Source organism: Myotis daubentonii, chromosome 13 (genome assembly GCF_963259705.1).
Source record: "Myotis daubentonii chromosome 13, mMyoDau2.1, whole genome shotgun sequence".
Taxonomy (NCBI): domain Eukaryota; kingdom Metazoa; phylum Chordata; class Mammalia; order Chiroptera; family Vespertilionidae; genus Myotis; species Myotis daubentonii.
In genome coordinates this window covers 13,598,611-13,624,081 of record NC_081852.1, presented here as the reverse complement: position 1 = coordinate 13,624,081, position 25,471 = coordinate 13,598,611, and the positions used below count along the sequence as shown (strand labels likewise).

Sequence of the window (25,471 nt, the reverse complement as noted above, 5' to 3'; positions counted from 1 at the left end):
GCCCCAATCGTGCACCAGTGGGTGTCCTTCGGCCTGGCCTGTGCCCTCTCGAAATCTGGGACCCCTTAGGGGATGTCGGAGAGCCAGTTTCGACCCGATCCTGCGGCCAGGCCGAGGGACACCACTGGTGCACAAATTCGTGCACCAGGCCTCTAGTTTCATATAAATAGAATCATATATTACATGGTCTTTTGTGTCTGATTTCTTTCATTTAACAAATGTTCAGGGTCCACCATGTTATATCGACTTGTAATTTTTTTCTTGTATTGTCTCTATTTGGCTTTGATATGAGAATAATACTGGCCTCCTAAAATGAATTTGGAAGAGTTTGAGAAGCACATTTATATGTGCAGTAGAAATGATCAGTAAAGCAATATGGTCCTGACTTTTCTTTCTTGCGAGATTTTTGATTTACCCATTCAACTTTCTTACTAGTAATTATCCTGTTCAGATTTTTTATTTCTTAACGATTCAGTCTTGATAGTTTGTATGTGTCTAGAAATTCATCCATTTCTTCTAGGTTTTCTAATTTGATGGTGAATATTCATAGTTGTTTCTTATGATCCTTAATATTTTCATGGTATCAGTTGTTTCCTCTTTCATTTCTGATTTTATTTATTTGTGTTGTATCTTTTTTCCCCCTTTAGTCTGACTGAAAGCTTTTCATTTTGATTCATCTTTTCAAAAAACCAGTTCTTAGTTTTATTGATCTTTTCTATTGTTTTTCGAGTGTATAGCTCATTTCTGCTCTGATTTTATTCTTTTCTTCCTTCTGATAACTTTGAACTTAGTTTGTTCTTCTTCTAGTTCTTTAAGGTGCCAAGTTAGGTTGATAGAGATCTTTTCTTCTTAGAATAACTTTTTCTGCATTCCATGTTTTGATATATTATGTTTCCATTTTCATTAATTTCAAGATTTCTTTATTTCCTTTTTGACTTCTTTGACCATTTCTTGTTCAGAAGTGTGTTGTTTAATTTCCACATATTTGTGAATTATTCAGTATTCTTCCTATTCCTGATTTTTAGGTTCACACTATTGTGATCAGAAAATATATTTGATATGATTTCAATCTTTTTAAAAATTTTAAGACTTATTTTGGGACCTAACCTTGTCCTGGAGAATGTTCCATGTGAGTTTGAGAAGAATGCATATTCTGCTACTGTTGAATGAAATATTTTGTGCATGTCTGTTGGTTCATTTGGTCTTAAGTGAAGTCATATCCAATGTTTTCTTATTGATTTTTCTGATTGAACAATCTATTCATTATTAAAAGTGGGTATTGGCATCACCTATTATTATTGTATTGCTGATTATTTCTCCCTTCATAATCAGCAGTGCAATAATCCTGAGATAATATTTACTTTATATATTTAATTGGCATATATATTTATGATTGTTATATCTTCTTAATGAATTGACCCCTTATCATCATATAATGATCTTCTTTCCTCTTGTTACCATTTTCTTAAAATATATTTTTATTGATTTTAGAGAGGAAGGGAGAGGGGAGAGAAAGATAGAAACATCAACAATAAGAGAGAATCATTGATTGGCTGCCTGTTGCATGCCCCCCATGGGGGATCAAGCCTGCAACCCGGGCATGTGCCCTTGACCGGAATAGAACCAAAGAACCCTCAGTCCGCAAGCCAATGCTCCATCCAATGAGCCAAACAAGCCAGGGCCTCACCATTTTTGGCTTCATGTTTATTTTGTCTGATACAAGTTCAGCTACCCCTGCTCTCTTTTTATTTCCACTTGCATGGGATATCTTTTTCCATCAAGAAAGGTGAGCATTTGGAAAGGCCTGTGGAGGAAATGACATTGGTTTGGGAAAAGTGGGGAGGCAAAGAAGGCAGGGAAGGGCATTATAGCAGAGGGAACAGCACCAAACAAAAACAAGGTCATTGTGTGTATAGGACATGGCACATGTTTTAATGTGGCTGCAGCCTGAAGTGCAATGATGAAAATGAGGCTGGAAAGATAAGATGGTCAAGAGCTAAGAATAATTCATTCATTTAAATTCAGAATAGAAGGGAAAGAAGGGCAGAGGTTGTACTAAAAAATAATGGACAATTACAAGTGGAGTCACATGAGGCTACGATGGTGGGGGAAGGAGATCCGGACTGGCAGTCGGGTCCTCGCTCTGCCCGTTACTAGTGTGACTGTGGGCAAGTTCTTGCTCAGTTTCTCAGTCTCTTCATTGGTAAATGGGGGGTCATCATTTTGAATTGAGCTTGTTGAGAGGGTGAAATGCGAGGGAAGAAACCCAGGTGCTTTCTAAGCTGTTTCTCGTGAAGTGTTTCCCTTTTTGTAGCTATCGACGAGATGGAAAGTTTATGGGCAGGGCTGCTGTTTCCTTGGGATGGAGAATGGAAATCATCTGGCCCGAGCACGGCCTGATTGCTAATTAATGTGCTGCGTGGCAAGAGAAAGTGGAAAAACCTCCAAAAACCAGAGGGAAGACATGGTAATACAGGTCCCACGATTTTGATTCCTCATTTTATGCTTTCTTAAAGAACGGTGAGCTAAACTCTGGAGCGTGCCATTCAAATTCAGCAAAGCCATTCTGCACTCAATTAATTTAATATGAGAGATATAGTAGGCCATTAATCTACTGGGAGCAGCAGTTTTTGATAAAAAAACCTAAATTAAATTCTTCAAGTTAGAAAAAAAGGGGCATTGTTCCCTTTCGTATCACTTGAATACAGACTTAGTTATTCAGTTCAAACAGCAGAGCAGGCTCTGGCTTCTGAGAAGCAGAAATTCATTTAATTATTTCTCAACTGTGAACTTGTTGGAGTGGGGAGTTCAGTAACATCTAGTTGCTCAGAGACTTAGAGATGAGCCAGGATGACTTGGTTAGTGATATTATTTACAAAAATTGGGACTGTATTATTGTGTGCTTTTAAAAAATATATTTTTATTGATTTTAGGGAGGAAGGGAGAGGGAGAGAGAGAAACATCAGTGATGAGAGAGAGTCATTGATCAGCTGCCTCCTGTACGTTCCCCACTGGGGACTGAACCTGCAACCTGGAATCAAACCATGACCTCCGGGTTCATAGGTCAATGCTCAACCACGGAACCACGCACTGTATTGTTAACCCCTTCCCTTCCTCCTTTAACTGTGTGGTTCTGGCTGTGGCTCCTCACACACAGCTGCACTCCAGTCGTCTCACCCTCGCTGGCATTGTAAGAGCTGAGTGAGGACATGTGCCCAGGCCCAGCACAGAGGCCAGTGATATGGGTTCCACTCTTTTCCCTCCTAGAAAGGAGTGTGCTGTGGAATCTGGGTTAAACGTCAGTGATTCTAAAATGCCATTTGCTGAGACAGGTGACTGTGGAGATGCTGTGTGGTCTGGAAATGGGTGGGGGCAGAGCAGAATTCAGGGCTGGAGGGAAAGCTGAAGGATTCCACAGGAGAAGGGCCTTTTCTACCCACTGACAGGATGGGCGATCGTGCCCTTTCTCCTTCGACACAACCCATGCAAACTGCTCCTAAACTTGATGCCACAGAGTAGCCACTCAGTACACTGGGCGGGTAAATGTGCACACCTTGCCCGAATGTGTCATTAACAGCGTGGGACACCCTGCCTCTCGCAATGACGAGCCTGGTTGTGTCTCTGAGCTCTGTAACTGCTCACAGAGACGCTGGCGAGAGGAAACCCACTCCGTCGTCTCCTCCATGTTGGGGAACCGAGCAGGAGCCATGGGCAGATGAGGACACGAGTCTGGGACCTCCTGGCAGTTTGGGCAGCCCTTGGATGAAGGGTGCCGAGATCCAGCGGTGTGCAGACTTGTCCTAGGCTAGACAGTTAGGAGCCACACCAGGCACAATGCTCCCCTCCCCCGCCCCCGCCCTCCTCCGCCCTCCTCCCCAGCCAGAGGCGGCTGAAATTCCCAGGTCTGATATGGGTGAGGGTGACCCCAAACACTGTGAGATTTGGGTTTTCTTACTGAGCAGGAGGGTCCAACCGGCAATCCTGGAGAGCCAGGTCTCAGTTCTGAGGACGCGCCCTCAGGCCAGACAGGTGTGGGTGCATCTCTGACCGGAGGGCAGAGCTGGAAGGGACCTCTCCTTCTCACCTGCAGGACAGGCCTGTGGGAGTCCTCGGGCCGGGTGAGGGCTGTGGGAGGAGGCAGATGGCTTGGTGTGAGCCCTCACGGCCACAGTGGGTCCTCGGGGCAGGAGGACAGCCCAATCCTTGCTGGCTCGGGGCAGACGCTGCCGTGGCTGCTCCCAGGGCGGCTCCTACTGCTAGTTTGCTGTTTTCGCTGGGTTAGATGAAAAGCACTCCATGCATTCTGGCTTCTCACAGCAGATTCATGGGATACAGGCCAAATCCTTCCCTGATCCTGAGAAGGAACTAAAAGCAACCTTTTAAGGTTTTGAGTGTAATTTAAGGGAAGCTAGTCACAAATGGTCACAGGGCAGATTCCACCTGCTGGATGGGCCAAGACTGCTCATGGCTTTGCTGTGGACTTCGCAGTGCCAGGGCTAATGAAAATAAAAATTTCAGTTAACTTACCATGGTGCTTACTGATTCAAAGTGGCTTATGTGATTAGCTTTCCTTACCCTCATAACAACTTTATGAAATAGTGACTGTTATCATCTCCATTTTCCTTATGAGGAAATGGAGGCCCAGGGGATTAAGTGACTTGTTCAGTGTCACGCAGCTGGTAAATGGTGATGGGATCTGCACCCGGGCACCTGGCCCCACACCTTGGGAGACTTGGGCTCAGATGCCTGATTTAATAAGAGGTTGCTTTTCCGAAGCATTTCGTAGTGTTTCTGTGAGTTTCATTTAATCTTTATAACAACTCAATGAGGCAGACTTCCACGTCATTCTCATTTGACAGAGGGGCAAGCTGAGGCTTGGAGACTCTCTTAGGGAAGCTGTGGAGTGTTGGTGAGGATGAGGAGGAAAGGGAACCCTTGTGCACTGCTGGGGCGAATGCGAATTGATTCAACCACTATAGCAAACAGTGTGGAGGTACTTCAAAAAAAAGTTAAAACTACTATATGACCCAGCAATGTTCTGGGTATATAACCAAAGGAAATGAAAACAGGATATTTAAAAGGTATCTGCACCCACATGCTCATTGAACATTATTCACAATAGCCAAGATAGGAAAACAACCCCAGGATCCAACAGTGGATGAATAGAGAGAGAAGATGTGGAAGACACACACACACACACACACACACACAATGTAATATTATTCGTCCATGAGAAAGAAGGAAATCTTGCCATTTGCAACAATATGGTTGGACCTTGAGTAAGATAAATCAGACAGAGGAAGACAAATACTGTATGTTCTCATGGATATGAGGAGTATAAAAAAACCTAACTGATAGAAACAGAGAGTAGAATAGTGGTTCCCAGAGGCTGGAGGTGATGGTGGTGGAACTGAGGAGATGTCGGTCAGAAGATGCAAACTTGCAGTTAAAAGATGGGTAAGTTTTTGCCTGGCCGGTGTGGCTTAGCGGTTGAGCATCCAGCTACAAACCAAGAAGCCATAGTTCCAGGAGGTCACGGTTCGATTCCGGTCAGGGGCACATGCCTGGGTTGCCAGCTTGATCCCTAGTGGGGGCCGTGCAGGAGGCAGCCAATCAGTGATTCTCATCATTGACGTTTCTATTTTTCTCTCCCTCTCCCTTCTTCTCTGAAATCTATAAAAATATTTCTAAACAAAGATGGATACGTTTTGGAGATCCAGTGCACAGCATAGAATTATAGTGAACAATACTGTATTCTATACTGGAAAGTTGCTAAGAGGCTGGATCTGAAATGTTCTCATCACAAAAATGAAATGATAATCATGGGATGTAATCGAGGTGTTAGCTAATGCTACGGTGGCAATCATTACATTATGTAAATGTATCTAACGAACACATGTCACCTTAAACTTCCACAATGTTATATGTCAATCATATCTCAAAAAGGGGGGGATGTATGGAGAGAGAGAGAGAGAGAGAGAGAGAGAGAGAGAGAGAGAGAGAGAAGAAGAAGAAGAAGGAGGAGGAGGAGGAGGAGGAGGAGGAGGAGGAGGAGGAGGAGAAGAAGAAGAAGAAGAAGAAGAAGAAGAAGAAGAAGAAGAAGAAGAAGAAGAAGAAGAAGGAGAAGAAGAAGAAGAAGGAAGAAGAAGAAGAGGAAGAAGAAGAAGAAGAAGAAGAAGAAGAAGAAGAAGAAGAAGAAGAAGAAGAAGAAGAAGGAGAAGAAGAAGAAGAAGAAGAGGAAGAAGAAGAAGAAGAAGAAGAAGAAGAAGAAGAAGAAGAAGAAGAAGAAGAAGAAGAAGAAGGAGAAGAAGAAGAAGAAGGAAGAAGAAGAAGAGGAAGAAGAAGAAGAAGAAGAAGAAGAAGAAGAAGAAGAAGAAGAAGAAGAAGAAGAAGAAGAAGAAGAAGAAAGCTGTCTGACTCTATGAACCCTTTGCCGTACTCTGGGCTGGTGGCAGGGTTGGCTTTGCCAAGGCCAAGGCAGAGTCCTGCTTCCTGCTGCAGCATCTCAGTGCCCTCAGGGCCGCTGCTGGCATCTCTGAGCTGCCCCGGCTGCCCATGCATAACAGAGGAGACTTTGCAGAAGGGGGGCGTGGGAGCTTGGTGGGACCAGAGCACCGAGTGTGGGAGGAGCTCAAAGCCCTGGTGGGCTGGGGCAGAAAGTGGGTGCGTGGGACACCTCTGAAGGACCACGGGGGTTGCCCTGTATCCTGTCCAGTGGGAGCCACTGAAGGCTTTAGAGGAAGAAGCGGTGGGATTAGCGCTGGGTGGGGGAGGCTGGGTGTAGTCTCTGTGTGACCAATGACTCAGGGCCTGCCCTAGCTGAGTTCCTAGTCTGCATATGACTTCCCTCTGCACCCTGTCTGTCTGTCTGTCACTGAGTGCTGCCATCTCTTGGGGGCTGTAAACTCTCCAAGGTCACTGGCCCTTGGAGGACACACGTTTCTGTGTTCAGTTTGCAGCATGGTGACTGCAGAGCCCATGACGGCCCTGGGCCCTGTCTGAGCCTCTCAGCACACGAATGGGAGACGTTACAGTGTCTCAGGATCAGGCACTTACAGGCACGCCCACTGGGCTCCGAAGCCTAGGTTTCCTCTCAGGGATGGCTTCCGCCCTCCTCTCTCTGGGAAACTCCCACCGACCTACCCCTGGGTGCCGGGACGTGTCTGCCACGAGCTAGTGCAGAGGAGGCATGCAGCCAGGGCTGGCATGGAGAACCCCGCAGTCAGAGTGGGTGATCACAGTGGTGTTTGCAGGTGCCGGCCACTTTGCCAGGTGCCCTTGAGGCTGGGTGGGTGGGCAGGGGAGTGATAGCTGCTCTGAGCAGGGCACTGCAGGAGGAGGTGCATATGGAGACGTAAATTTCCACCCCGAGGCTTCCTGCTCATTCTGGAACAGGGCCCAGGAGCAGCCTGAGGCCTCTGAACTGAGCTGTCATGACTGTCCTTACCCCCAGGGCCAGGCTAGTTCAGGGCTGCTGGTTAGGGCTGGTGGCCTGCCATTCCCGGCTCTGGCTCCGGGCTTCCATGCAGCTGCGTGGGGAATCCCGTGGGTCCTGGCTGCTCAGTGTGTGGCCTGGGCTGCGGCTCTAGGACAACTGCTCTGTCTCCCTTTCCAGTGCGTCGGTCCAAGGCCGCTGACGAGGAGAGAAGGCGCCGAGCCCAGCGTGCCCGGGATGAGTACCGGCGGCTTTCGCTCCGTGCCATCCAGAAGGGCACCGTCGCTGGCCTCAGCTTCATGTTCCAAGAGCTTGGCCAGAGCCATGAGCAGGAGGCCAGACTCTACCACCACTTTCCGGGCCCAGAGCCGCTGCTGCCCCTCGCGGTGCCTGTCAGGTGGGTCTGGTGGGGATGGGGCTTGGCAAGGGGGGTGCTGGCGGGGTCAGGGCCTTGGATGGGGGCATGAGGCACTGGGGGTCCAGTCCTGGTTCTGCCTCCAACTTGCTGTGAGATTTGGGGTCAGTCATTTCCCCTCTGTGGGCCTCAGTGTCCCAGTCTGTGGAATGGGGCAGGAGGGGAGAAGGGGTGGGGGTTGGAGATTTCTAGTAACTCTGGAGTTCTGGGAGTCTTAACTTTTTTGGGGACTCGTATTCCTTTGAGAATCTAAAGGAAGCTGTGTACCCCCCTTCACTCCAAAATGTGCATATATAAGTAGTCCCAACTGTTTGCATGTAATTTCAAGCTCTTAAGGGTCCACAGATCGCAGGTTAAGAACTGGTGCTATAAGGCCTCAGTTGGAGTAAATGCTGCCCAGTGGCCTGGAACTCAGGGCTGGCTGCCTCTGTAACCACAGGCAGTGCTGGTGCATCCTGGGTTCTGGTAGCAGCTTTGCAGGTGAGCATGGTGGGATGCAGGAGGCTCACACATGCTGGCGTCAGGGGAGGGGCTTGGCGACGGCACTTAGGGGACTGCCCATGATTGCCGGGACCGAGGGGGAAGTGGCTGCCTGGAGCATTCCACCTTCTGCCCGTGCCCATCAGTCCCAGATTTGTGCCCCCATCACTACAGAGCCACTACCTCCCCCAGTGAGGGCACCGAAGCTGGGCGTAAGTGCCTGCGGCTCCCTGAACCATAGCTCACCTGCAGGGAGTCCACTCCCCCAGGTGATGGGCTGCTGTCTGAACCACAGCTCACCTGCAGGGAGTCCACTCCCCCAGGTGATGGGCAGCTCCCTGAACCACAGCTCACCTGCAGAGTCCACTCCCCCAGGTGATGGACGGCTGTCTGAGTTTTGCTTTAATTGGGATTTAGGATTGCTCATTCCCCGTGTCTCCCTCTCCCTGCAGGCTAGGGAGAGCTGACCATGTCTGAATTTCTTCCTTCCTATCCTTCTCTCCTTTTCCCTTCCTTGTCACTTATGTGATTCACAAACCAGGAAGTTAAAAAAGACATGGAGTAAAGACCGACTCCATCCTGTCCTCTTCTCTTCAGTGCCCTCTCTGAGTAGAAGGGAACTGCTGTTCTCAGTGTGTCTGCCATTTCCTTTTGCAGCTTCCAACATGAGAAGTCATATTCTCTCTCTCTCTCTCTTTTTTGTGTGCATAAAACTTTGCATGTTCTACACAGGGTTCTGCATTATGGTTTTTTTTCCCCATTTATATTTTGGGGATCTTTTCATGTTAGTTCTTAACTATTTATTTTTATTTAGTTTTCTTTTTTTAAAAATATATTTTATTGATTTTTTACAGAGAGGAAGGGAGAGAGATAGAGAGTTAGAAACATCGATCAGCTGCCTCCTGCACATCTCCCACTGGGGACGTGCCCACAACCCAGGTACATGCCCTTGACCGGAATCGAACCTGGGACCCTTCAGTCCTCAGGCCGACGCTCCATCCACTGAGCCAAACTGGTTTCGGCTAGTTTTCTTTTTATAGTATAGTATAATATTCCATTGCAAGGATGTGCTATAATTTACTTGTAAAAAATCTACTAATGAAATTGGAGTTGTTTGAAATCTTTGGTTGTTATATGTAATACCCTTTGTAATACTTTAAGCAATAAAAAAAAAAAAAAAAAAAAAAAAGAAATCTTTGGTTGTTACCAACTGTGCCCTAATGCATAACCTTGTAGACATTAATTTTATACACATACCACCATTATCTACAAGAGCGGCTCCTCAGAGTGGGATCCTGGGTTAGGGCCTGTGTGCACTCACAGAGGTGAGAGTTACTGAGCCTACTCCTCACAGGGTGGTGCCAGTGAACCCGTCACTCTGCAGCCTCGCCACAGTGCGGTGAAGCTCCTGCTCAGTGTGGGAAATGATGCCCACTGAAAGCTGGGAATTGATTTCTCTTCATGACGAGGTCAAGTATTTTGTCTCTGTTTAAGGACCACTGGTGTTTCCATATCTGGCTCATCTTTCCTCCACCTGGGTTTTCTTGTGTTGGTATTTTTTCCTCATCCCCCATTTCTAAGAAGTCTTTAAGTGTTAGGGAAGAGGATCCTTTTGTTTGTGATAAACACTTTTTTCCTCTTTGCCATTTGTCCTTTGCCTTTTGCTATGAAGTTTTCTGTCATGCGGGATTTGTTGATTTTTCTGATGAAGTTTTCTGTCATGCAGGAATTCTTGACTTTTACCAGGTCAGGTTGTCTTTCACGTTTCCTGGCTTTGGAGACATAGCTACAAAAGCCTTCTTGGCATTTTCCCAGGAAAAGGATAATGTGTCATTTTAAAGGAAACGGATGATTTGACCTGCAGGCCCACGTGATGGAGCTGCATGGGCCATGGTGCAGCCGGCTCCAGGCTGGCTGCCATTGCTCTCAGTAGGGGAGCATCGGCTGCCATCAAGGGGGGCCAGGGGCCATGCAGATGGGGCGGCAGACCCAGTGCCCCCAGAGGCCTTGCATCAGCCTCCTGCCGTGGCTGCCCCAGGGGCCCAGTGCCCTTCCACACTGCGCTCAGCGCTGATGCTTGGGCACACCCGGGTCTGGCTGTGCCGAGGGCAGACACGCTGTTGCTGGTGCAGGAGTCAGGCTTCTGGCCAGGTGACTTCCCACAGCACCATCCCAGCATCCCTGACCTGGCGAGTCTGCTCAGAACAGAGGGACGGGAGGGAACTCGTCTTTCTTGCTGTTTATAGCCTCCTTTTGCCTTCTAAGGAACATGAGTCCTAGGAACCAGACACGTTTTTCCCTGGAGCAGTTATTTATTGGGGAACACGAGTGTGAAGGAAGAGGCTGGGGCAGGGCTGCCGTGTGCTGCATAATAAAGAGGCAGGGCCTCTGGGTTACTGGGAGGGGAACCCCAAAGTGTAGGTCAGCAGGAGAGAGCTGGTAGTGGGGTGCAGAATTGCCAAGGGAGGCAGCGGGGGAAGGAGGGTGTTTTGGGAACAAACGCCACGGCTGTTGGCGGTAAGCCGTGCGATGGAACCTCACACGCTGGCTTCCTTGTGACCCTTTCCTCACGTCACACTGTTCGCTGCTGTGTATGTGTGTAAGTGGATTCATTTGAGGGCAGGTGAACATATGACCTCATCCTGGGGTTTGCAAGGAAGTGCTGAGCGCAGCATCTAAGTGTTAGCGCAGAGTAAATGCAGGACACGTGAGGGGACAGCTTGTTTTATAAGAAACGATGACGACTGGTGAAGTCTAAATGCCAGCACTATCGGTGGGTGGCAGTGACAGAGTAAGAATTTCCCAGGTTGCTCAAGCCGGGCCAGAGGCTGCTCATCAGACGCTGTGCTCTCACGTAGATATCATCACACAGACCAGTGCACGTGGCTAGTCATTCAGCAGGTAGCTGGCGTGTGCCTGTTATGTGCCCTGTGTCGTCCAACTCTAACTGTGCTTCCGGTCGGTGTAGCTCCAATGTAACAGGGCTGTTTCGGCGGCCCAGCCTCCATATGCATTCAAGAACCACAGTTCAGACACAAACACATTAAAATCTTGGCTTGATTGTGAGAAAATATAAAAAATATGTAACTTGTGACTCATAAATTTTTCAAGTGCCTCTCTTCATCTCACGCTCACTATCTTCAGCCCCTCCCCAGACCCCCTTCAAATCTATCAAGTCAGCCAGCACAGTGCTCTGTCCCCCATCCTCTGTCCCCCCAACTTTCCTCTGTCCTATCCTTTTTGTTTCTTGGTGGTGAATCTCAGCCACAGCCCCAGCCAGAGCCACAGCCAATTGGGGTTCTCGGTTTCTCTCTGTTCACTGTCCTGATTCTGCCACATGGAAGCAGGGAGCAGCTGGCGAAGGCAGGTGTCCCCTGAGAAGGCTGGGGAGGGGCCACGCTGAGGGACAGACGGGAATTCTCTTTAGTGGGGTGTGGGTGGGGGACAGAGGACACTCACATGGTTGTCATTTTGCTTCTGTTACATTAGGGTCCTTCTTCTTGGACGCTCACGCTCACACCTGGCCATCCTTGAGGGAAAATGTGCCTTTTCTTTCCCCCAGACACCCTCGCCCGTCCTCTTTCCCACTCCCACCTGTGTGGCTCTTTTCAAAGCAAGTGATCACAGTGTTCTTTGGGGAACAAGGATCACAGCTGGTACATTCGAATCTGCAAAGTGTCTTCAAGTACCTGGCTCATTGCATCTTCTCCGCAGGCGTGAGTATGGGCACCGTGCTTATTCATCCGCACAGTGGCCTCCCTCCCTCTGTCCCCTCCCTCCTGACTCTCCCACGTTCCCTCTCTCTTCTCTGCAGGACTTGGGAGCGCCCTCTGCGTCCTGTCTCCAGAGAAATCATAGTCCGCTGGTTCAAGGAGGAGCAGCTGCCTCGCCAAGCTGGCTTCGAGAGGAACACCAAAGCCATCGCCCCCTGGTTCCATGGTAGGACAGCACTGGGTCCCCCGCAGACACCTCCCACAGGCCCACCTCTCTCTGAGACTGGGAAGGAGGTTGGGAAGGGCTGTTGCAATCAGGGGAGTAAAGGACTCGCAACTGCTCATTTCACTCTCCCACAAAGATGGGCCCGTCTCCCAGGGGTAAGGGTCAGCTCTCCTGGCCCCCTTGGGTGAGAGAGTGGACCGAGGTCCCCTTTCTGTCATTTACCTGCACATGGAGTATGCTTAGCTCAAGGCACACGTTCTGATTTCCCCGGGGCATGTGCTGAAATACAGTGACCTTTCTCCAGGCCTTAGGACACCAAGGCCGATCTCTGAGCAGGAGCCCGGAGGCTGAGGCACCTGGGCACTGAATGTGCAGCCCTCTTTCTGCTGGGAAAGATGAACACGACTCTTGCCCACTGCTCTCACCTCACAGCCTCCGTGGCCACCCAGGCTCCTCAGAGGCACCCTCTCTACACTCACAAGACAGTGAGCTCTCAGTGGACCATGAGCTCCCGGTGGGCTGGGTCCGCATCTTGTTGTCTGAGCCTGCATCCCTAGACCTGGCTGAGGCCTGGTGCACAGCAGGCTCCGAGCAAATGCTTGCTGAGTAAATGACAGAATGGCTGCACGAGGAGGTCAGAGTTATCCAAACATAGAACCTGAGAGCTGGGAGGCTCCTGGAAGTATTTTGTTGCTTCATACAGATCAGAAGACAGGCCCGGAGAGGGGAAGACGTTTTTCTAAGGTCACAAAGAAACTTGTAAAGTCAAGTTCATGGCTCATGACCCAGTCCAGTGAGCTGAACATGTAGGCAGGATTCGAACAGGGAAACAGGATTGTGATGCTAGCGGAGGCCTGCTACAGGGAAATAGGAAGGGCCGCTGGCCATCATACCCTCTGTATCAGTCAGTGATTGCTGTGTAACAAATTACCTCCAAACTCAGTGGCTTAAAATAAATAAGCATTCATTACTTATGAGTTTCTGAGTCAACTAGGCAGTTCTTCTGGGATGGGCCAGCCTCAGATGATCTGAGCTGAGCTTGCTCATATGTCACCAGACAGCTGTCAGGTCAACCGGGGCTGGCTTATCCAGGGTAGGCTCCGCTGACACAGCTCTTCTCTGCTCCATGTGGTCTCTCACTGCCCAGCAGCCTGGCCAGGCTGTCAGGTTCTCTGGATAAGTTGCACCTTGGCCTTGCTCCCTGAGTCTCCCTCCCTCATCAGTGTTGAGCCCAGGTTTGCCTGAGGACTCCCCTGGTCAGGATTGATCTCTCTTGCCATAATTAGCACCCGTCTTACCTTTATCTGCCTCTATTTCCCTTCTGCCGGCCTCCTGGGAGCTTGACTGGCCTCCACATTGCCCTGTATTTCCCCTGCATTTGTCTTGATTCCTGGCCAGCCTCCAGGTGTCCTCGATCCCATCCAGACGGAGAGATGAACCCATTGTCACAGTAGGCACTGGAGACTCTGGGGTCTTGAGATTCCGGGAGGCCCACACAGGCAAGTTCGGGATGTGGCTCTAGCTCAGTGACGGCGAACCTATGACACACGTGTCAGAGGTGACACACGAACTCATTTTTTTGGTTGATTTTTCTTTGTTAAATGGCATTTAAATATATAAAATAAATATCAATAATATAAGTCTTTGTTTTACTATGGTTGCAAATATAAAAAAAAATTCTATATGTGACATGGCACCAGAGTTAAGTTAGGGTTTTTCAAAATGCTGACACGCCGAGCTCAAAAGGTTCGCCATTACTGCTCTAGCTCCAGGAAAGGCAGCTGGAGTGATTAGAAGGAACCATGCAGGGGCGAGCAAGGCCATGTGCGCCTTCATTCCCACCTCCAGGAGCCCGAGGAGTTTGTGAACTATGAAGAGCAGACAGTAGGCACATTCTGCAGATGGGATGACTGAGCGTAGCACTGATAAGGGATTGCCCAAGGACATGAAGGTCACAGAGCAGAGCGTCCTCACTGGTCTGTCGCTTTCATTCTGGCCCCTGTACAAGGCACTCTCCGCACAGCATCCTGAGACTCTTTTAACCAGAAACCAGGTCCTGGCACTCCCTGCTCATTACCCCCCGCTTCCCTCCACACCTGCAATGAACTTCCAACTCCATGCTGGGGCCCACGAGGTCCCAATGACCGGTCTGCTGCTGGCCTCATGCCATAATTCGTTCCTTGCTTTTGAAGCTCTGGCTTTTTCCTGTTCCTCAAACAAGCCATTTTCTTTCCCACCTCAAACCCTTTGCACTTGCTGTTTCCCTACCTTTTTGCATGCCTAACACATTCCCATTGTTCATCTGAAAGATCCCCTCCTCAGAGAGGCCTTTCTTGAACCCCTTACCCAAAGCAGCCTTCACCAATTTCTCTCAATTCATTGTATTTATTTAATATTATTCACCCACTGGTATTTATCTCCTTATTTGCTTGACGTCAGTTCTCCTACTAATTGTAAGCCTGTGAAACTCAGGCCATTGTCCATCTTCCCTAAAGCCTGCCATAGGAAGTATCCATGAGGATGGGCGAAGGCAGAAATGAAGGGCCAGAGTTGGGATGAGACTCCTGTCTTTCAGATTCCAAAGAACAGCCCTTGCTTCTCTGCACTGGACCCTGGTGGGTGTGTGAGTCTCCTCAGGGCCTGGTGAGTGAGGTTGAGCCAAGAGCAATCAGAAAACCCAGAGCCACATGTAAGAGGTTAGGCTAGCCTTCCTAGGTGCCATGTGCTCACTGGGGCCGGAGCCCTACCCATGCGTTAGCATCTCTGTATTCAACCTTCACCTCTGCTTTTCTTTCTAAATTTTATTTATTTATTTATTTATTTATTTATAAAATTAAATTTATTGGGGCCTAATAAGTGGCGATGGAAGATTTCACCTCTGCTTTTCATCTGCCCCTATACAAGGACAAGACAAACTCACTGTCTTTCTCTGTTTCACTATTGTTGAGCTCTCCAACTCAATTCATGGCCTCCCCATGTGTCAGTCAGGTTATGCATGGTTCTGCCACAGTAACAAATAATCCCAAAGTCTCAGCAACTTCCACCAACCCAAAGGTTTCTTACCCATGTCACACACCCATGCGCTTGTGGAGTTTGATACGGGCCTCAGATTGAAGGAGCTGTTTCTATTGGAAATGCTAATGGTCCGTTGGAAACTCAAATGGCCTAATGCAGTGGTTCTCAACCTTCTGGCCCTTTAAATACAGTTCCTCATGTTGTGACCCAACCATAAAATTATTTTCATTGCTACTTCATAACTGTAATGTTGCTACTGTTATGCATTGTAATGTAAATATCTGATATGCAGGATGGTCTTAGGCGACCCCTGTGAAAGGGTTGTTCAGCCGCCAAAAGGGTCGCGACCCAAAGGTGAGAACCACTGGTCTAATGGAAACTCGAATGGTCTATTGGAAACTCGAATGGTCTATTGGAAAGTCTAGTGGTCTATTGGAAACTTGAATGGTCCATTGGAAAGTCTAGTGGTCTTGTGACAAAGGGAAAAGAGCCGCAAACCTCATGGTGGCCCCCAAGGCTTCTGCCCGGAGCTGGCATGTGCCATTGCTCCCAGGTTCCTTTGGCCAGAGCCAGCCTGGCCCCTGTGGTGTGGGAGTAGAGTCTATTACACCCACCACCCGCTGTTAGACCCCTTCTTACTCCCTGGCCTCCACACCTCCCAGGAGATGAGTGGCTCTTTATGCTCAGAAAGAAGACGGTCCACTTTCCTAAGTGACTTAGCCACGCTTCCCTGGAGCTGGTCCCGGGATTCACTGCCTCTCACCTCTGTCCCATGACGTGTCCCTGTAGCCCTCAGAGCTCCTGCTTGAACCACGCATTCTTATACTCTTGAAAGCACAGCACCAGCATCTTAGGCACCTGTGTAGTGCAACTAAAAGTTCTGTGGGGTGGGGGCTGGGCAGGACACAGGTTGCTCTGAGGCTTGAGGCAGACAATGGAGAAGGAAAGACAGAGGTGCTCACATTTATCTTTAGCTTTTTCTTTTTATCCTCACCTGCGGACATGCTTTTATTGATTTTTAGAGGGAGAAACATCAATGTGAGAGAGAAACATTGATTGCTGCCTCCCATATGCAACCTGACTGGGGATCAAACCCACAACCTTTCAGTGTATGGAATGATGCTCCAACCAACTGAGCCACCGGCCAGGGCTGTAGCTTTATTTCCTATCCTGATTAAAAAAAAAAAAAATACAACTCCAAAAAAAGCCCCAACAAGTTTTATATTGTCCCAGACCAAACAGACCATGATTTCAGCTTCGCAATTTATGTAAGTGATTTCATGTTCTTTTGGCAGCTCCACCATAAAGCGTGCAGGCAAGTTGCTAATATGTGGACTGGAGCTATTTAGTTTTCATTGCTCTGTGACAGGACGAAAGAGAAAGGCTCACATATGGAGGGTGGCCAACTCTCTCTGCTTGGCAAGGACTAAGTCATACTCTACGATGATATTCCGTCCTCAGTTTAGTGTCAACGTGTCCTATATTTTATGGCTTGATGGCACTAGTAAGCAGTAGTTATTTTTATGTTACCTTTGCTCAGAAGCAAAAAGGTAGCAGCTTCATGTTGGATTCCCAGCTCTTTAGAGTAACTTCATTCAGGCCGAAAATTCCAGAGTCTGGAACCACTGGTTCGGTCCGACTTCTTTCCAGTGTGGGAATTCCCTGATAGCATCCCGTTAGGACTCTTGTACTGATCCTTACGGAGAGGAAGCCACCAGCGGCTGTTGGGGAGTCTCTGCTGGAGGTTGGCTGGGGCTCTTGGCTGGTGGCTCTGCTCCCGCCTGGTGGTGGCTCTGCTCCACGCATCTCTCATGCGCCTCCTGGGACCAGGCGCTGCCAGGCGTGCTCTCCTCAGGGGCCAGGGGGCAAGTGGCTGCAGGCTAGACTCGTGCAGTCTAGTCTTCGAAGCAGCACAGGGTCTCTTTCACCTCATGCCATTGTCACAGTATGTCACAGAGTTGAGGAGTGGGAAAATATATCCTGCTCCTTTCGTGTGAGGAACTGCAAAACCCTATGGCAAAGGGTGTGAAGCCAGAGAGGGGAGGAGAATTTGAACCAATAATGCACTCTGTCACAGTCCTAATATCAATGCTTCCCGCCCCCCGCGCCCCCCTCCCTCCATCCCGGGTAAACCATGCCTGGTTAATTTAGCTGGGTTTCAGATGCAGGGGACTTATATTTCCTTCCCGGCCCTCTCACCCGGTTGGATGTGCTGTGGTGCAATGCAAAGAGCAGTGTGGACAAGGAGCTGCCGCTATGGGCCCACTCTAGAATCGAGCAGCTCTGTGACCTTGGTTGTGTCCTCTAAACTCTCACCTGTGAAACTGGGATGATAGCATGGACTTCACAGGGTCTTTATGAAGATCAAGTCCACAAACGTGGTTTGCCCCCCTTCATGAGCCATGTCAGTGTGAGAGCTGACCTCTCCTGGCATCTGAGGTCAACCGCCAGGAGTGGGGTCACTCCTCTGGGGAGCAGAGCTTAGGGAAATGGGCGGGGATCTAGCTTCCCGCTGCTACCTCAGGGTTCTTGATAGTTTCCTCTGTTACGGTCCAGGGGTTATAAGAGAGACTTCTGGTAATCTAAAAGTGCTCCGGAGAAAAAGGAGTGTATGTAAGCTCAGCTTTGGGGAAAAAAAAATCTATTTCTGGACTTCAACATGTATCTAAAATTAATAATTTTGCACAGTGGCTCAGTTGGAAACCATCTCTCTTTCTGAGCTTTGCTCCTAGAAAACAGTCCCCATGTGGTCCATGGTTTACTGTCTCGGCTTGCCCTCAGGGCTTGGCAGGGGATGGAGCCATACAGTGGATGGTGGTCGGCCTTGGAAAACTCTCCCTGCAGGACCCTGCTCGGGTGCTGGGAGTCGGGCCTGGGCGCCCTCTGCCCTGGCATCTGCGTTGCAGTGTGGTTCCCAGACCACGCTCTGCTGTCGTTGTTCTGGGACCCTGGGCCTGCCCACGGCCCTGCCGAGCCTTCCAAGTTTGCTCAGGGGTCAGGAGCACCGAAGGTCGGCCAGGGCGTGGGAGTCTGTGGGCTGAGGACTGAGGGCTTGGCCTTGTTTCTCTGTTGCTGGTAGCGTCTGGTCCAGGAGCTGAGGCGTGGGCAGCGGTGACCCCTCTGCACAGCCCTCCGGGAGTCCTGCAGGTAAGGGGCCGGCGCACCGGGCGGTCCTGCAGGGAGGCGGCCCCCACAGAGGTGGGAAGGTTGTGCCCTGGGAGACAGTGCTGAGTGGAATGGAGTCTAGGCTCGACCCCTAACCACATGCACTGGGAGGTCACTTCTCTGAGCTGCATGAGCAGGACGGGGTTGGACTGGCTGGCCCGTGCTGTCCATTGGTGACCCCCCCCCGCCCCCTCCCGCACGCTGCCCGGCAGTCTTGCGTGTTGGCCTGGTCTTTGTGATGATTCTCAGGAGCTGAGGGGCTGAGGGGCAGAGAGGGAGCCAGCTCAGGCCCCTGTCCTTGGCTCCCAAGGTCAGTGGGAGAATAGGAAACTCCGGTGATTAGAGGTGGCAGCTAGAATGAGGACCTGGCAGCATGGATCCAGGCACCAGGTCCATGGTAAGCAAGGAAAAGCTGAAGAAACCAGAGGCAGAGAAAGTAATAACACCGACTCTGTAGTGATGTTATGGGGTTTGGATGCATTAATGTTGTAAAGTGTTTAGAGCAGCCATGGGCAAACTACGGCCCGCGGGCCGGATCCGGCCCGTTTGAAATGAATAAACCTAAAAAAAAAAAAGACCGTACCCTTTTATGTAATGATGTTTACTCTGAATTTATATTAGTTCACACAAACACTCCATCCATGCTTTTGTTCCGGCCCTCCGGTCCAGTTTAAGAACCCATTGTGGCCCTCGAGTCAAAAAGTTTGCCCACCCCTGGTTTAGAGCATGTGTGGCATGCAATACACGCTCCATTGGTTACGCGGAACAATGAACGCGGTAGCCTTTGGAGAGGCACATCGGGATTGGAAGCCAGTGGACTGTGGCTTCATACACTGCTGTCACTTGGGAGGAAAGAAAAGGTCGACATCAAATGACTCTATACCCGCGGTTCTCAACCGGTGGGTCGCGACCCCTTTGGCGGTCGAACGACCCTTTCACAGGGGTTGCCTAAGACCATCCTGCATATCAGATATTTACATTACAATTCATCACAGTAGCAACATGACAGTTATGAAGTAGCAACGAAAATAATTTTATGGCTGGGTCACAACATGAGGAACTGTATTTAAAGGGCCAGAAGGTTGCGAACCACTGCTCTACACGAAGGGGGATGATACTTATTTACTCTAAAAATAAGCACAAGTCTGAGTTTTCTTTCACTGCGAGCGAGCGGGGTACTCATTTTGAAATGTTCCTTCAAGGCCGTGGGAGGTAACTCACGGGCCATTTGGAAAGATTGTTAGCGTGTCTCGATCCATCGTGTCAAGTCAGATTGATAATTTTCCTCTCGCGCAGAAAGTGGAATGGAAATTTCCCACCAGCTCTGATCCCAAATGCAACATTTCTAAACAGGACAAAAGGAGGTCAGTTGACCTACTTTCCCCCTTAAGTTCTTGCTTAAAGCTGTTCCAACTAAGAAATAAAGGAATCTTTTGTCTTCTTAAAAAAAAAAAATGGTGCACTGGCTATAAAGTCTCAAAAAAGGGTTACAAAGAGAGTGAAATTATTTTCTGCTTTAAGAAAGGATCAGTGGTCACAAAAGTTTAACTCTTTCCTTTTATCTGGCTATAGTTCTGCGTTCTCTCCTTTTCCTTTTTTTATTGTTTAAAGTATTACAAATAAGTAATACATATGTCTCCTTTTATTTTTTTCCCCCAATTGACCTTCCCCCAGCCTCCCCTACCCCCGGCACAGGCACATGCCCTCACCCTAAAAATTCTGCGTTCTTGTTTCCAGACCCTCTGTCTCTGAGCTGCCTGGCCCTTTTAGTTTGGGTGTTCTGATGAGCTCTCTTTGGTTTCTGACCAACTGGGTGGGTAACTAAAATGTGGGGAAGGAACAGGGGTTGGGGGACCCAGATGACTTGGATTTCATAGAACTGATTTTTTTTTATCTTCTGTCTGGATTTTAAGAAGCAAGGGTAACAATAAGCAAAGCTGTGATTTCTGTGGGTGGAATTGCCTTAATCATCTTCCGATCGCCTCATCGTATTTCTGGTGACTACAAAAGCCTCCTCCTACCTCCTGGACTCCGGGCAGTTCCTATCTCAGGTGCGACCTTCACCTCCAGGAAGCTGCCTGGGCTTTCTGTGCGCCAGGCCCTGGAGTCTAATTCCCTCTGCCCCCCAGGGTAAGCTCACCCCAGCCCTGGCACCCAGGGCTCCAGCCACCCAGGCCCTTGGCCTCACATTCTCCTGAGGAGGCCTGGGGCTGAGCAGGAAGGCTTGCGGTGGGGGACACAGCCACTGTCGTCAACCACTAGGTCCTCCATCCTGTAAGGGGCCTCCGGGCCAGGACACGGAGCGGCTAGTGGAAGCCGCCAGGTGCTGCCTTTGGTTCAGTCTGGCCTGTTAGCTCTCGGCTGCCCTGAGGTGGAACACGCTCCCTCTGGGAGTTGTGAGCACCCACTGCCGGGGCGTGTAACCTGAGGCTGGCAGCCCCTCAGCCAGGCCCACGAAGCTGTGGGTGGTCCAGTGTGATGGGCGTAGAGCAGATTTCAGGAATCTTCCTTCCCCCACACCCCCACCTACTTCCCACCAGGCAAGATTCTCTCTCTACTCATCCAAGAAGCACACACAGTGGCCTTGACGTTCGCTAGAGCACCAAGTCCAGCCCTGCAGTGGTTGAGGAGCCTTTCTGAGGGTGAGGACTCATGAATATTTATATTAATTGTTCAAAGTTTCTCAGACTCAAAGCACCCTCTGTTTAGTCGCTGAGTTCTTTATAGATTCACATGCCAGAGCCACCTGCTTGCAGGGTCCATGACAAATAATGCTGCTGCTTTTGGGCCTTGAGCCACGCTCCTCTCGCCAGCCCCAGGGGTGCACGGCAGGAGGAGGCCCTACCCCGGGGTCCTGCAGGGATCAGCATGGCTCACATGTGTAACCGATGCGTGTTTTCTCCTGCAGTCATCATGGATACCCTGTTTCCGCTGCAGACGGTGGGTGCTACCAACATTTGTGCAGCCACATTGCAAGCTCATTTAAGTGCACAAAGAAATGCAGTTCTACCATTTTCTACAATTTCTCTGATCCCATGATGTTATCAGCTCCCCGCTCTCCCCTGCATGTAGCTGGGGAGAAAATTAACTTCATCCTCTTCCATGGCTGAGTCTGTTTAGTTAACTCAGTCCCTCCGGGGAAATCTAGGTCGTTAATGTTTCCTCCCTGTCTCCCTGCTTCTCTGCCAGAGGCATCTGACTGTGGGAAGGTGGCGAGGGGCAGGGCTGCTGCAGGGATGCAGACTCATCCTGCATGAGGGGGTGTGGCTGAGGGGATGAGAGAGGCTGAGACCCAGCTCCCTGCTCTGCTCCCAGCCCTGCACCCTGTCTGGGGCTGCATCCATCTGCAGGTGCACAGAGGTCACCTGACCTTGTTCCACTCCTTAGGTGTCCCTGGTCGGAATCCATGGCTGTGATGGATTGGCTGCACCTGTGGGGTCACGCTGGCTTTTATCTTTTCGCTGATCATTTATTGGACATTACTTTGCGCTGACCTTGTGTCAAGTGAACGTGAAGCTTCCAATATTGCATTTATTCCTCAGGCTACTCTCTGGGAGAGGTGATACCGTGCGCGGACACTCTTCTGTGTGCTTCACACACGTTAACGTATTTAATCCTCACCATGTCTCTGCACTTGCTCCTACCATTAGCCCATTTCACAGTTGAGGGAATGAGGCACAGAGAAGTGAGTGAAACAGGGACTTGCAGTATTTGGGGTTTTTGAGTTACCTGGGCAGGAGTACAAGGAGACAGGCTCCCTGTGTAAGGCATTTAATAATTTATTGGCTGATTATTAAAAGTTTCTGTTGTGTGTTAGGTACTATGCTAAGTACAGGGTGTGTGATGGAGAACAAAATTGATAACTTCCCTGCCCTTGCATAACTTACATTCACTTGCAATTAACAGAAAATCAAACCAATATAATAAGTCATAGGACTGAAAAATCCAAAGGTCGGTCCAGCTTCAGGCCTTGCTTGATCCAGGCAAAGGACCCAGCCTCACTCCAGCTCTTGGCTCTGTCACTCCCATGTTGTTTCCATTCTCAAGCAACACATCAGCTGTGGCACTATGCCTGCGTTCTCCTAGGTCAAATCCAGCAGAAGAGAGAGCACACTTTTCTTTCAGGATTCCCAATATCAGCCCCAACATTCTGGCTTGCTGGTCTGGTTTGGGCTCATGCCCATTCCTGAACCAATCACCGTGGCCAGAGGAATGCGCTCTCTAATTGGCTAGGCTTGAGTCACATGACCATTGATGTTGGGCAGAGTCCATCCATAGCAAGGGCATAGACTGAGTGAGAAGGTGTGGTTTTTCAGAAGGTCACCATCCCCTATCCAGCGAAGGACAGATGGTCCTGAATGGGCAAGACCAGTCGATGTCCACCACGGAGAGAGAAAGAACCTGTCCTGTCCCCTAGTGCTGTGGTCGGCAAACCGCGGCTCGTGAGCCACATGCGGCTCTTTGGCCCCTTCAGTGTGGCTCTTCCACAAAATACCACGTGTGGGCGCGCACGTACAATGCGATTGAAACTTTGTGGCCCATGCGCAGAAGTCGGTATTTTGTGGAAGAGCCACACTCAAGGGGCCAAAGAGCCACATGTGGTTTGCCGAGCCGCAGTTTGCCGACCACTGCCCTAGTGAAACTGACAGCACGGTCAGCACCAGTCAAGTGCTAAGCTCACACTTCCAGTTGAGGGTAGGCTACACAGGATCCCGTGCAGGCAGCTTCAGAAGTCATTTTGCCGGTAGTTGCAATCCTCAGTGATTTGAACCTGGTGTGTCAGCTCAGAGCAGGCGGTTGTGGGCATGGATATTGCCTCTTGTGCATAAATATATCTGGAACCAAGACACTTGTCCAGGGCAGCCCTGCCTCAGCAGTGAGCCGTGGTTAAGTTTCGTTTGGAGTTACAAAAATGAAGGCATTCCAGCTCATCCATCACTATCTCCGTGGCTTTCGGATGCTTTGATAAGCTCTTGAGAGTGAAGAGCTTAATGATTCCAGCCTCCTTAATGATCTGTCTGCAAAGCATGGCAATAGGAAAGAAAAGGCACGGAAACGAATGAGAAATAGCTGAGCAGTAACGGAGGAGTTGTCAGCCAGTGAGGCGTAGCCGCAGTGAGAGCTGTGAGAAATATGCACATCGGATAAATTGAGACCCATCAAAAGTAAAAGGTTGTGCCTGGGCTGCCTGCGTTTCTTTCCTTTCGGGGAGAAGCCCTGACAGAAATCAGAGGAGCTCCCTTGGTTACTGAGGTTCAGCTCTGAGCTAATGATTTCAGGGACCGGCATGGAGGCGGCGGAGGGGCTGGGAACCAAATCCCAGGCCTGCTCTAGCTTTTGCTAACACGTGGATTTATGGGTTCATTATAGGACAGCATCCTTTAAACGTCCCTTCCCTTCCCTCCTCATCCCTCCTTCCCTTCCCTCCTCATCCCTTCCCTTCCCTTCCCTTCCCTTCCCTTCCCTTCCCTTCCCTTCCCTTCCCTTCCCTTCCCTTCCCTTCCCTTCCTTCCCTTCCCTTCCCTTCCCTTCCCTTCCCTTCCCTTCCGCTGCTCTTGATTAGCGCCAATGAAGTAACTATTTTGATAGCAAATGTGAAGTTGCTGGCAGTGTTTGAGAGCATCTGTGTGGGCTGCAGGGGGTGAGTAGGGAGGGGTCAGGTAGAGCACCGTGTTGTGTGTGTGTGTGTGTGTGTGTGTGTGTGTGTGTGTGTGTGTGTGTGTCACAGCAGTAGCAGAGGGGTCAGGAGCTGCTGGCTGCAAACAGCCTGCCTGCGAATTCATGTGTGTGGACACTGGGAGAGTGAGCGCAAGCCTGGACTGGCTATGCTGGCGCTCATCTTCCCTTCTGTGTTCCTCGCCTTCTCAATCCTCACCACGTGCAACCACGGGGAAGGGCTGCTGCCCTCGGGCCTCTGTCCCCTGACCTTGGCCTTGCCTTTCTCTACAGAGGCCCGACAGGGGGCGCAGCAGTTAGTCGGACTGCTCTGATGCCCAGTGCCCGGAGGAGCCTGGGGACCTGCGGGCTGTCGCGTCGCCGGTGCACCCTGCCCCTTTAGCCCTTATCAGGAGCCTGATCTGTATGCTGGCTTTCTGCCTCAGTTTCCAGATTGCAGCTGTTGGCTTTGCCTCAGCCCCTTGACTTGCGTGGCTTAGGCCGAGGCTGGGTTGGTTTTGTCTAGCTTGGCAGTAGCAGCCACCATGGTCGAGGCTGCCATTGCTTTCCTGGCGTTATTTCACTCGATTTGGCTCAGCTTTGTGTAACACTAATGTGAATCCTTTTATTGTCCACGGAAGAAATCCCAAACTAAAGGAAGGTTTAAAGAGTGTATGTGAGCCAAGGGCTGAGGAAGCACAATCTCAAAGGATGGAGAAAATGCTCCCGGAATAGCAGCGTTGCAGTTCTTTTTATACAGTTAGAATCAAAGGAGAAAATAGGAGACATGAAATCCATTGGTGTGGCTTAAGGAGGCAGGAGAAAGCAGAGCAGGGAAGAGCTCCACGTTCGGATAAAAGGGGGAAATGGATTGTGCTTTTACGTTGGTGGGCGCGGGACAGTTAACACTGAACAATTACAAGGAGTGGGAGTAGAGATGGTGTGTGGGGAACAGATACACTGAGTTTCCCGTAGTAGTTCTGAGGCTGACAAGGAAAATTACGACATTTGACACGCTCTTAGCCAACAGGTCTGAGCCATCTGACATTTTAAAGGTGTGTTATCAGTGCAAAGAACAATGGACAGGGCTTGCTCAAGGCAAAGATTAACGTTTCACTAAGGAAGCTGGGCTGGGAGGTGACTTCCCTCCCTGACCTGCCCAGGTAGGAGGTAATGGCCTGTGTGGTTACCTCCTGTGGTTGAGCTTATTTCTCTTTGTTCACATACCATTGAAGAGAGATTTCCTTGCTCAAGGTCAGGCCAATGGGGGAGGGGTTGAAGTGGGAGGCGGGCAGAGATTCGATGGTAACACCGGATTTGCCTGGTTTAGTGCTGCTTTCGCGGCATGTTTACTGAATCCTGTGGGC

The 25,471-nt window shown here is 49.8% G+C and overlaps 1 protein-coding gene across 2 annotated transcripts in view; it reads left to right on the top strand.

Moving 5' to 3' along the window:
• Nucleotides 1-25,471, top strand: part of SH2D4B (SH2 domain containing 4B) — a 73,906-nt gene that overhangs the window by 35,756 nt on the left and 12,679 nt on the right. For both annotated transcript variants that reach the window (XM_059662181.1, XM_059662182.1), the window contains exons 5-6: nucleotides 7,616-7,832; nucleotides 12,145-12,269. In XM_059662181.1, the coding sequence (XP_059518164.1) occupies nucleotides 7,616-7,832; nucleotides 12,145-12,269 (342 nt within the window). The remainder of the gene's footprint in view (nucleotides 1-7,615; nucleotides 7,833-12,144; nucleotides 12,270-25,471) is intronic.